General features: G+C 34.4%; 1 protein-coding gene across 2 annotated transcripts in view; it reads left to right on the top strand.

The window, feature by feature from the left end:
- LOC126356019 (sphingosine kinase 1-like) overlaps positions 1 to 9,324 on the top strand; it is a 433,028-nt gene extending 423,704 nt beyond the window's left edge. For both annotated transcript variants that reach the window (XM_050006672.1, XM_050006671.1), the window contains 2 exons: positions 699 to 838; positions 2,828 to 9,324. In XM_050006672.1, coding sequence (XP_049862629.1) covers positions 699 to 838; positions 2,828 to 3,013 — 326 coding nt within the window. In that variant the 3' untranslated portion in view covers positions 3,014 to 9,324. The remainder of the gene's footprint in view (positions 1 to 698; positions 839 to 2,827) is intronic.
- Positions 9,325 to 13,065: the final 3,741 nt, after the last annotated feature.

Here is a 13,065-nt window from a genome sequence, read left to right as displayed (position 1 = left end):
GACCATTCCTTTCAACTGCTCTTCTAAGTGCTTTATCACGAATGACAGGATTACAGTGTCAACCTCAAAGTTTTTGTTTTTTCTTCCTGAACTTTAAATCGTTTTCCAAGTTTCTCATTTGTTTCTTTTAATGCTTGCTCAGTGTACAGATTAAATAAAATTGGGGATAGGGTACAGCCCTGTTTCACTTCCTTTTCAACTACTGTTTCCATTTCATGTCCTTAGAATCTTATAACTGCAGTCGAGTTTCTGCACAAGTTTCAGACAATCTTTTGCTTGGTGTATTTTATCTCTGTATTTCAGTCAACAATGTCAAAACCTTTTTTATATCTAAAGATTTGCTCTTCTTTGGCCTATCTTCTAAAATACATCAGAGTCAGTACTGCCTCGTGCATTCCTACATTTTTTTAAAACACAACTGATCTCCTCCAAAGTTGACATCTATTACTTTTTTCCCTTCTTATGCAAATAAATTGTGGCAGTATTTTGCAATCATGATGTATTAAATTGAGAATACATAAATCAGTTTAATTTGAATACTTTTGCATGAATTCAAAGAATTTTTGGAATTAATATTATTATTAGTATGTATTTATAATAGACACTGTCATAGAAACGCATGCAGAATTATTCAAGTACCTTTCAATGTTGTTGTTTTGTTCTCCACAAGCTAATAAATTTATTTCTTCTCCATGCAGGTGATTTTGTCTTGGTGCATGCATCATACCAGACACACCTTGGCTCCGACTGCCTCTTTGCACCCAGTTCTAAACTAGATGATGGTATTATCTGGTTGTTAATTATTCGTGCGGGAATAACACGTACACAGTTGTTACAAGTAAGGTTTTGATAAAAATATATGAAACAATTTTTCACATTGTTGGCCCTAATTATGGTTATGTAATTTTAGTTAATTATGCTATCTTGAAAGAAAATATTATACTTCAGCATACATTATCCAAAATAATAATGTCACCTGCTATGTAGTTGGAAAAACAATGAGCCTGATTTTGATATTATTTACTTTTCTAGACATTTTGATATGTATTTATTTATTTTGATCCAACATCTATTGATTTAAAAAAAAAAAAGTTCCAGTTTTCTGGATAAGTCGGAGCCTTACTTACTACATTTACATATTATTGCCTGGCATTATTGACATTATAATCTACACAACTTTTTCTAAGTTTAGTTGAGAGAACAATGTTACATATATGGACAATACATAAAAACTATTTACTATTGCACGGTGTAAGATCTGAGATTCAAACATTTCTAGATAGATGGTCTTTCATCATAGAAACTCATGTATTGAATACACAGGATTGTCTAGGAGCCATAATTTTAATTTCTTTTTTAGTTCTGTAATGGGCAATTTGAAGGTATTGGATGGAAGCAATTCAGTAGTTTTATGGCTGCATAGTAAGGGCTTTTTTCATAAAGTGTTGTTCTATGAGGTATGTTGTAGGGTCTCTGTCTATAAGTACATACAGGTTATGAACAGTTAGTATTTTAAATTCTTTAAACAAATTTCTGCAGGACTCCCTGGCACATTTCTTTCCCATAATTCTAAGTGCCTTCTTTTGTAGGATAAGTACACTTTTCATGTTACCTTTATTGCTGGATCCCCATACCTCTATCCAATACCTTAGGTGGGATTCAAATAGTGCAAAATATATTTGCCTCAGAGTGGTAATGTTACAAAAAGGTGTCAGTTTTCTTAGGGCATATATGCTAGTTGATAGCTTTTTGCAAATGTCGTTTACGTGATTAGACCAGTTTAACTCTGCTTCAAGTGTCAGGCCAGAAAATTTGGTCAAATATTCTTTTTTAATGTGGTCAACACCCATTAAAATTTGGTTTCCATGAGGTTTTTGCCTCTCAAGATCAAATTCAATATTGGCGGATTTATTTGTGTTTAATTTTAGTTTGTTTTCATTAAAATATGTGCATAGTACTGGATAATTTGTACCTTTATTTCCCATTGTAATTTAATTTTTTTGCCTTTTTTACTGTGTGTGTGTGTGGGGGGGGGGGGGGGGGGGGGTTGATACACATGGGTGCCTGTGTAGTACATCAGTGAGAAGGAACCATTACGGCTAACAATATGTGCAAATAACTTGACAGATAACAGATTTAGCTCTCAGTTTGTAAGATGACAGATGTGCACATGGAGGTCTACCATTAAAAATTGTTACAAAGTGTGTAAACACTTACAAATGATAAGTACTTGATGCAAAGACTGGCAGCTAGCCCCTTAACATAAATAAATACAAGGTGTGCAAGTAAATAGACAAGACAACATAATGTTGTGTTATGAGTTTGTCATTCAGTCTCTGAAATCAATGACAACCACTAAGAACACCAAATGAATTGAATTAATGGAGAAGGTAGGTAAGCTTCAAAGAAGAACTGTGTGGTTTTGTGATAGCTTCACAGAAAACTAGAACGAATGACAATGGGAGATGCTTCAAGAAATTCTTTATTTTGTGCAATGTGGAATGCCTTGTTCTCAAAACAATGAGTGCCAGAAGTCTAATATGAATCAAGGAATACATTGCTTCTAGCAACATATGACTTGTGTAATGTCCACACTGCTAAAATTAGAGATTGGGGTTGGTGCTGATGGGTATCAACAGTTGTTATTCTAGGAAATTGTATAGAAAGGGGACAATAGTTTTGGTACTTTGTGTGTTCTGCCACACTCAATTTGATGGCTTGTGGTGCACATAGATATAGTTATATGAAAGAGTGCATTCTGTGATGATTGATGATATGTTCTGTTCTAAAAATATTTCATGTTGCTAAATTCCAGTTTTTGTTGCAGTTCTTGCTTGGTCTTTCATCAGGAAGTCACTTGTCCTGTCCTCGGGCAGAAATGATTCCGGTGACAGCATTCCGCCTTGAGCCTGAGTCCACTCGTGGACACCTGACGGTGGATGGTGAACTTGTGGATTATGGTCCTGTGCAAGCAGAGCTTATGCCATCACTGGCAAACATTATGTCACGTTGATGAGGCTAGACAGGTTACTGCTATTCTGCCTTAGGTCTTCCTGTACATATTTCCATGGTTACAGCATTCAGGAAGGAATGTGTTTTCAGTCGGAGCTGTTATTGCAGCCTGTTTCCATTTCACAGTAACTGAAGCTGCGTCTGTATGATAAACCATTCACCATTTGCCCAGTATTCTGTGTATTGAGACTGATTGTTTGCTCATTTGAGTACATAACTTCTGTACAACTTGCCTCTAAAAAACTACACAATTTGTGTAGAAGTATGAAACTTGCCCTAAAAATCTGCACAACTTGTGTTGAAGTATGTCTTGCCTATGTTGCATGTGAATTTTGTATTTTAAAGAGAAGCACAAAAAGTTACAACCATGTTGTGTGCAAACAATGTAAGGTGCTATTTTAACAAAATATTTACCAAAGAGGTAAGTGGAACATTCTCTAGTTGTCTGCATCACACAGTGGAATGCAACAGTTCCACAGCCTTTTTTGTGGGTGCATTGAGGCTACAAGTATCATGTTTTCATGGTTGTAGAAAATTTATGTGCTGTTTAGTACTGGCAGTCTGATAAGACACACTTTTGTCTCAAAGCTGCTGTGAATAGTACAACCTCATACTTTGTAGAGTGCAGATGTCTACTCCAAATTATTCTTCATTTTTTGACTCCAGACATATTACTGTACAGTCCTACATTCAGTATTTTTAAAATTCCACTGTGGATTTAGCTTTTAACTGTGTAGTATCAAAACTCTGTCAAAACTATCTTGGAGTCTAATTATGGCTTGGAAGGTAATATTTGTATTGTTTATCCAGACCAAAACAGTAAACGATCATAGTAGGGTTTTAGTAATTTGTGAAGTTAAAGACTAAACATAGTTACATATTGCCCCCAGTTTTAGAAGAGATTTGCCACGTTAGATTTATCAAAAGTTCCTTTTCTGTTAATGGGATCTCTTCTTACAGGATTTGTGAATTTGTTTGTTACTTAACTGTGTACGAAGAGTATAAGGAACTCAGATGCTGAACTTTTGATACACACTGACATGGCAAATGATGCGAGGGTCTTGCCATTTCCTGTTTTCTGTGCAGTCATTGTATGTTTGTTAAAATGTGAGCAAGTGCCAGGTTATAGGTACATTTAGTACTATAACAGTATTTTAGCATTCTTAAATAATAATATATTTGTAAAACATAGTAAAATTTACTGCCTATGAATAAAAATCAAACACAAATTGTACGGTAGTTTTACTGCAGAAATTAATCTGCAAGTAAAGGTTTGCATTGGCAATAGTCCATTTCAAGGATGTTTCACTTCTATTTTTATGTGCTTAAATCAAGTCAACAATGCTGCAGAGTGATTCTTTACAAACTTGATTAATCATTTAAATATGGTGCTTTGCTGATATTGTTACCCAGTTTTCCTCATAAATGCACTGTAAATATTTTTGCTACATTTAATTTGGACCTGTATTGGTCACTGGGCTGTATATACTGTAACTGTTTTGTACAAAGAACATGCTTCATACATTCCATCCAAGTGTTTAAAAATTTTAAAGTGTGTACATTTTTAATTATAATAAGCATAAAATGAGTTACTTGTTCAGAATCTGCTATTTTTCCCAACAATATGTTGTAACTTAATGTTTTTCAACTTGCCAATACATCTTTATGTAGGCTATAATATGTGATGATTTATCAGCACCTTGGATTTTTATTCAGAGTTTTGTATTTTATCTTAAGCAAAGTAAATATAGTTCCTAGGGAGTAGCAGGAGAATAATATAAATTGCAATCAAACTTTTAATCATTCTAAATGTTTATAAATCTGTTAATGCGTTGGTTGTTGTGGTGGCTGCTGATAGATTCTTGGTCATGGAATCATAAAAAAGGCAGTATTTTAGTGTCACAAACTTTGTAATAAAATAGAAAGACTGTACTTACTACAAATGGAAGTCATGACAGAACTGCCATGAAAACTGAGATAAAGGAAAAGTTGCAATAGAGAAGCAATGAATACATTTACCAGAACCATAAAAATAGAAACAGAGCAGAAGTCTAGATATTAAAGGAGAAAAATAAGTCTTGCAGTGACTTAGAGAGCTAGAGATATCAGATGATGTCATGGAAGAAATCAAATGTTTTATTTCATTGGACCCTGGAAACTATTAAATACTTCAGTTGTTTCCCAATTTTTCTTGCTAACTTTTGTAGACTGGACTTTAGTCTCGGACACTCACGATCAATCACTGGTTCTTATCATGTTGCTGTCATGTGCTGCACACTTTCTACTTTTTTAATATGTCAATTATCCTGTATAGTGTAATTTTTATATTTGACTTTTAATATTCAATACTGTGTATATAATATCTACTAAGACAATTTATATTGTTGTTAGTGTTGGACACTCCCTAGTCTGAGCTGGAATACCCAAAGAAAGTCTTAACATAACCAGTCTCTGAAAAAAGATTCATACTGGACAAAAATTACAGGCTGTAAGTTACCACAATATACCATCTTGAAGACACGTACATATTGATTATTTAAGTCTGAAGTTGAATGACTTTCAGTACAAAGCATATCATGCAAATGGTGTAAATTAGGCATCCTGTGGTTAGTTATTTGTTTGCCCTTGTTCCAATGTTTTTAATTCTGTACTTTTATTCATTATTGCAAAAAATGGATTTAAAAAAAAGAAATGGGTAGAATTGTACACAAATTGAGAATGGAATGAATGTCTGGTACTGATAACGAATTTCTTGGAATTATGACATGTTTGAGTGTGAACCTGGCATCAAAAATTATTAAATATTTTGTATGTGGACAGATGTGAGAGACAATTACAGGAAAATCACCACTCCAAAATTGTTCATTCTTTATTTCCAACTGTATGAATGTACAGTATGACTTTTGGCACCACAGTCAGCTGAATCAATTCCGCATTAAGGTAGCTCTCAACCTTATAGGAAGTGGTCTGCATTTGCATCTTGTCTCAGTATTTCTGACTTGATTGATACATTGGCCATCCTATTCATCATTTCTCACATTCTGTTTCTTTACACTTTCATGCAGTCAACAAAACTTCAGAAAAAGATTCAAAAGGAGTTAGGTTTTATGAGTTGAAGTAAGAACCAAAGCATAACACCCTTTTTAAGATAAAAATAAAGTTTTAAAAATCTTATGATCATGTTAATAATGGATGCTTCATTTTACTTGCTGATAGTAAATCACCCTCTGGTTTTATGTTAACTTAAAAATGGCTTATCAGTTTATCTGCACAGTGCCATACTATTTACTATGTTATGTAGTGATAGAGAAATGTTGCTCACTTTCATCTGGCACCAGTGTATGTTGTAAGTAAAATAACAAAGTCTTTATTTGTATATTTTACTCACTAGCTCCTTCCTGTCACTACTTTCTTATTTTAAATATTTTCGCTTTTCTTTTTTTGTTGTTTTGATTTTTTTGTATTTATTTACTTGTAAACTTAACAGTCATGTCATTGAACCACTATTTCACATCACCTAATTGTTTCCACATTTATACAATGCTGAAGGATTGTGAACAGAATACAAACAACAGGATCTGTGAAAGCTTCAGAACATACTGTCAAATCCGAGATCAAAGTCTTAGTGTCTTCTGCTTAGCATTGATACAGTAAGTGATCATCTTTAATCATTCATTCATTATTAGTTTGCTATTTTTCATTGTCATCTATAAATTAAAAGTTTCTTACTGCTTAGCTACAGTCCATATTACATCTTACCCTGTGTCATTATTTTCACGTAAATATAAAATACTGATTTATTAAAACCTCATCTTTTCATGTTCACATTTGCTTCTATTGTGTATTTTCTTATTATCTGCACTCTCTCCACCATCATCCTATAAAGCAGGCAGACTGTACTTATGTTCATATTGTTCAGTTAAGTATTCCATCTATTAATAAAACTGATACTGTGATATGCTTTGACTAACTTATAATGTAAAAATGAAGTATTTTTATATGAATTGCAATAATAAAAAGACAGCTGTTCCAAGGCCTCAACCCACAATGAGATTGATTACAAGACAGAGATTCTTCATTAGTTGTTGTTTGTTAATACTGAAATGCTGCCTCATTTATGATGTGAAAATTTGAGTTGTAAACATTTGTGTTTTTTTGAGGAACTGACTTACTAGCCTATGTGTAATAGACAATGGCTCTTTGCTGGAGGTGTTGAGTTTTTGGAAAGATACAATAGCATGACGTCACTAAGAAGAGAAAGAAGTAGAGCAAGAGAGCTGAATTTTTTCACTAAAATATGCACTGCAGGTATATGTTGTGATGGCAGTGGATGCCTCTTTTCTATAAATGGATAACTGTTGTTATATTTGAATTTTGAGAGTTTGTTCACAAATGCTGTGTTCCATATTGGCATAATTCCTTTTTAAATATGAATTGTAACGTACTCATCTGTCTTAATGTTCGAGTTTTCTTGTTTTCAGTTACAGTTGTTTTATTGAGAAATATTATTACTGGAATTTCACTTTTATTTGAATACACTTTTTTTAACAGTTTGTTTTTCTCTGACTATCATAAAAATAAAAGGTTAACTGTAACTGACTTTCGGTATATCAGCTCACAAAAGTTTATACCTTGTCTTGAACAATCCTGGAACCATTATACGGTATTGACTGTATTTTAATGGTGAAGTCACAAGACAGAACTTTTCTCCAGTTATAGCAGGCCTTTTTCTCTTTCAATGTTACTACACACAGTTTGTTTTCTCTGCGAGAAGTGCTTAAGATCCTGTACTAACATTTTGGAGGAGTGTGGTTGACATGCTCATCAAGATATAGGTTTTGTGTGGTTTCCATTACTTCTGGTGATTGCCGGGGTAGTCTTGGTACAATTACATCATGCCTACTACCCTCTTCTGTCCCCATACAATTTATGAGATGTTAAAATTGTCCTGCCTTTCATCCTTTTCTCATTGCATGATCAATACACTAATCTGATGCATGACCATTATGATTCTTATCATCTTAATTCTCCTTGTTCTTTTCCTCCTTATCTCTTGACGATCACGAATTCCCCTTATTTCCAATCTGTCCCCATGTGTTCATTCACATTATATATTTCCTTCCTTCTTCATTTGTCATTTTCTTCTCCTACGCTGTTTTCGTCATATGCTTCAATTTTGATTCCCATGTGCCTTGCTCGTGGTCTTTTTTTTTTCGTATAGACTTGGCAAGTACTGCAGACTGTGAGTGCACTTTAGCCGTGCTTTAACATAGCATAGCAAACGTTTCTTTTAATGACACATTAATCTACAAATAATTTGTTCTTATTTTCTTCTCTCCTTTGCAGATTACATGTGACATTCCTTCTTTTCTAATTTTTATTTCATATTGAATTTTTTTGTAAAAAAATATTTCATATTCATTTGAGAGAAGATTTTCTTCATTAGTAGAGGAACTTAGTTTTTGGACTAATTTACAGAACTGTAATGTGTTCAAAGATTAATTCATATTTGTAATTGTTTCAAACATATATTGCCACTAGTAGAGAATGATCTTTACTAACTGCAAATAATTTTAATGTGATAGAAACAATACATCATCAGGACTGTTGTATATTTTGAAAGTTTTTGTGTTACTGTAGAATTTATTTTAGAAACAGCAATTACATTATTTCGCATCACAATTTGGCAGTGGTATTTATTTTTTGGGGCCATTAATGTAGAAATCTGTGTTTTTAATTCTGAATTTGGTTTCTATATCTGCACTCAATCTGCATATACATTATAGGTCTGTTATAGCTGTTGGGAGACCTATGATCAATAATTTCCTCCTCCATTATCTGCTTCCCCATTGCTCCACTTGCCTTAGATATCTGTGACATAAATTCTTTCTTTCCAAGAGACTGAATTCTTATAGGATGGCTTCCAAACACAATGTGGATTAATGAGTCCACTAGTCAAGAAGAACATTGATAAATGTTTCTTTTAGAGAGGTGATACTGATATTCTATTGATCTCTTGGAACAGAGTATGAAATATTTACAATAATGTGGTGTACTGTGATTGAAAACTTTGTGGTTGTGCCATGGTAATAAATGTATAGTGTGTACATACCTGTTTGAATATATTATTTTATATTTTTGGTATTTCTTATGTTACTGTAAATAAAATGGATCTTATATATAATAAATGTGTGGGAATAAATATAAACTGCACAGTTTTCTCAGCTCCTGAGTAAATTTCTCAGACAGATTTGTTATAGTTTCTGGAATGACAAATAAAATGTTCCAAATAATAAAAGAATTTTTCAGTCATTTACATTAGTTACTCTTCCCAAAATCACACTAGAACTTTCCCAATTCCGGGAAAGGGTAGGTTTGTGACTTCTGTTGCATTCATAATTTGTTATTAGTAATGGTTTAGACGCTATTACTTTTCTGCAAGCTATAGTGAATGGCTGAACGTAATTTTGTACTGAATTAAGCTGTATTTTGTCATATGCTGTTAATAACATTCATTATTGTATTTTGGAACTGCTTTGATTTTCACTTACTGGTATACATTTTCTGATATATTTAGGCGTATGTAATACCACAGTTACTCTTTCTAGTTATTTAGTTGCTCATTGTGTGCTCACATGTCCTTTATTTTCTTCCATGCCTGAGGTCTTTTATCTTCACACTGCAAGTTCTGGATTAGAAGACAGCTGTGAGCAAATTTACCTTAAGCTCTTGTTATGATCTAATGAAGTAAAGTTGGATATATACTATTTCACACTCCTTAATCAGAAAACGGATGCCTTTTCATAACAGTAAAGTAAGTGATGGAAACATATAGAAAAGATTTTCACATTTTGGGTAAGAGAAATTATGAAACAGTACAGCATGTGCAAGGAAAACCTGTTTTTACTTAAAAATAATAGCTTTTGAGGTCACCATGGGGTCACATGCATGTTGGGTGGCAATTGGTGATTGCTCACACATTTTAATGTGAATTGTGCTGAGGGTGTGGATAGGAGTGGTGCAGTTCCTTAGTGCACAGGCCAAGTTTCACAGTGGGAACAGCCTCAAGGATAAAATAATTTATTTGTGGGAGGGGTACATGGTAGGAGCTGATAGGATTTTCATTAGTATGTTGTCAATGTTGATTATATGAAGGAACACTTCTATGGGGTGAGGCAGAAAAAGTTTTCTGAAAATTATGTTCTTTTAGCATGTAATTTTAGTTCAGCACAAAAGTTGGCTGGTGCTTTCAAGATAATTATATCATTGTACCAGAAGGGATGCATGTACCACTCTGCCATTTGTCAGTACATGAATCAGTTCTGGGTGTATTTAAGATTGATGGGATGATCATTAATTAAAACTTCTGGGAAAAGAGGCCATGGTCAAAGAGTAGAACTTGTTCCTCCTGATGTTTCATTACCAATTGTGGGCAACATCTGAGCTGTCAATGACTGGCGGCTACTGGACCATGGAGGTCCCGTTTACATAGAGTGCAACGAGTGTGCCACCACTCATCATGTGCTGTCAATAGTAAAAACTCTCTCTGACGAACATCATTACTCTCAGTCAAAGATAATCAATTGTCACATCATTGTTACAAAGTAGGCTGTCATATCTTATCTAACTTTAAGCCTTAAGCCAACATCTGAGCTGTCAATGACTGGCGGCTACTGGACCATGGAGGTCCCGTTTACATAGAGTGCAACGAGTGTGCCACCACTCATCATGTGCTGTCAATAGTAAAAACTCTCTCTGACGAACATCATTACTCTCAGTCAAAGATAATCAATTGTCACATCATTGTTACAAAGTAGGCTGTCATATCTTATCTAACTTTAAGCCTTAAGCCAACATCTGAGCTGTCAATGACTGGCGGCTACTGGACCATGGAGGTCCCGTTTACATAGAGTGCAACGAGTGTGCCACCACTCATCATGTGCTGTCAATAGTAAAAACTCTCTCTGACGAACATCATTACTCTCAGTCAAAGATAATCAATTGTCACATCATTGTTACAAAGTAGGCTGTCATATCTTATCTAACTTTAAGCCTTATTCTTTTTTGTTAAAATCATTGTGGTGTTCATAAATCTCTATGGCTTCTCTGTACACACATAATGTGATGTCTTAGCTACAATGCTTGTCTCCCTAAATTTTATTTTATGATCACAGTCTTCAAAAACATGTTCCACTACAGCCGATTTGTTGGTGTGTCCCAGACAACAGTTTCTTTTGTGTTCAGTTAGGTGGGTATTAACACTTCTTTTCATTGTTCCAATATACACCTTGCCACGACTATACAGAATTTTATACACCACAGGGATTGCAAAAGGGTGTCATATATCTTTTGCCGATCTTAAACATTCACTGATTTTCTCAGTGGGTATAAAGATCGTTTCAACTCAAATCTTATCAAGAACTTGTTGTTGCTGCTGCTGCTGCTATTGTTGCATGTTTTGGGACACTTTTCTTCTGGGATGGAGTGCTCGATCTATCTCATTATCAATGTATCCATTTTCTTAAGATCTGTTCACAAATTATTTAGTTTCTGTTGCAAATAGACTGGCTCATAGATTTTATGGGCCCTACCCACCAATGTTTCAGTAACACCCCTCTTCTGCCTGGGATGTACAGAGAAGCGATAGAGATTTATAAACATCACAATAATTTTAACAGAAAAGAATAAGACTTTAAGTTAGATACGATATGGCAACCAATGATGTGAACAAAGACTACCTTTGATTGAGAGTAATGACATTTGTCAGAGAGGGCTTTACTGGTAACAGCACATGATGAGTGTTGGTGCCCTCCAAGCACTCTATGTAAATGGAACATCCATGGCCCAGCAGCCAGTCATTGACCCACCTTGGGAGATGCTGCCTGCAGTTGGCAACAAAACATTAGGAGGAAGAATTTCTACTATTCAACCACTGCCTCTTAGCCCGGAAGTTTTAATGAATGAAGATGCCAGACCTGAAAGCCTATACGTTATGATTGATGGGGTGGTTATGTAAAAAAGGCCGTGGGTTGTCAGTTTGCTTTAGGGTATAGTCAGTGTCATAATAGTGATTTTCAGAGGCCAAAACCTCCCTGAAGAACACCTCCATGGATAGAGATAAATACTTTGTTAGTTGGTAGATCACTGTCTGTGAGATAGTGTCTAACAATGAGGAAAGTATTTACTGCCAGAAGAAATTAAACATTTCGTCTTCAGCAATAGTTTGGGATATATCATCTGTATAATTTTTAAAAGAAAAGCAGTTTATTATTCTGGGATTCATATAAGGATAAATCCTTGTGGTCTACATATGACATGGTTCTCAGGAAATCATCCTCAGAATGACTGGGTATACACTAGTAATGTAACGTGTAACACTCCATCACAATGCACTTGCCTCGTTTCATGCCTGCTGCAATGTATTGGAATCTACATGCTTCCTTCTAGCACAAAATATTCAGAAAGATGGTGGTGCCTTACTAAGTGACAGAACTGTAATTAGCATATCACAACTGCTCTCTGATTATATTGCAGGATGCTGTCTGCTTATTTCCCACTCAGACATTCCACCTATTCCTTTGTGATTCTGTCAACATCTTTTGCATTACCGATATGTTTCTTTATTTTTATCTACTCATATAACTAACCCCTACCAAACCCAATATATTATTTCCATTGAAACTTATCTGTTTCTGCTTCATCTCTATCCCTTCTCATTTTGCAGACATTGATTCTACTGCTGCACAGCTTTAAAAATTAGATTTTAGGATTTTGCTCTCATATTTTATAACTGATTTTAATTTAATTTCCATTCCACACTACATTTGCTCTCCCATCATGTATTTACAAGAAATTTCAAAAACTCTTCTTTCTCTCTGGGAAAAAAATTCCAGATACTCAATAGCCATCATTCTGCCTTTCCAACTTCTACCATTGTTTTACCAGTAGCAGTCCTTTTAATCTTTCCTTCATAACTTTTCAAGTACGTGTCTTGTGTAGGCCTAAAGTAAATACATGAATGTCTTATATGAAAAGCTCATTAAAAAAAAAGAA

This window comes from Schistocerca gregaria, chromosome 3 (assembly GCF_023897955.1).
Source record: "Schistocerca gregaria isolate iqSchGreg1 chromosome 3, iqSchGreg1.2, whole genome shotgun sequence".
Classification (NCBI taxonomy): domain Eukaryota; kingdom Metazoa; phylum Arthropoda; class Insecta; order Orthoptera; family Acrididae; genus Schistocerca; species Schistocerca gregaria.
This window is presented reverse-complemented; position numbering and strand designations above follow the sequence as displayed.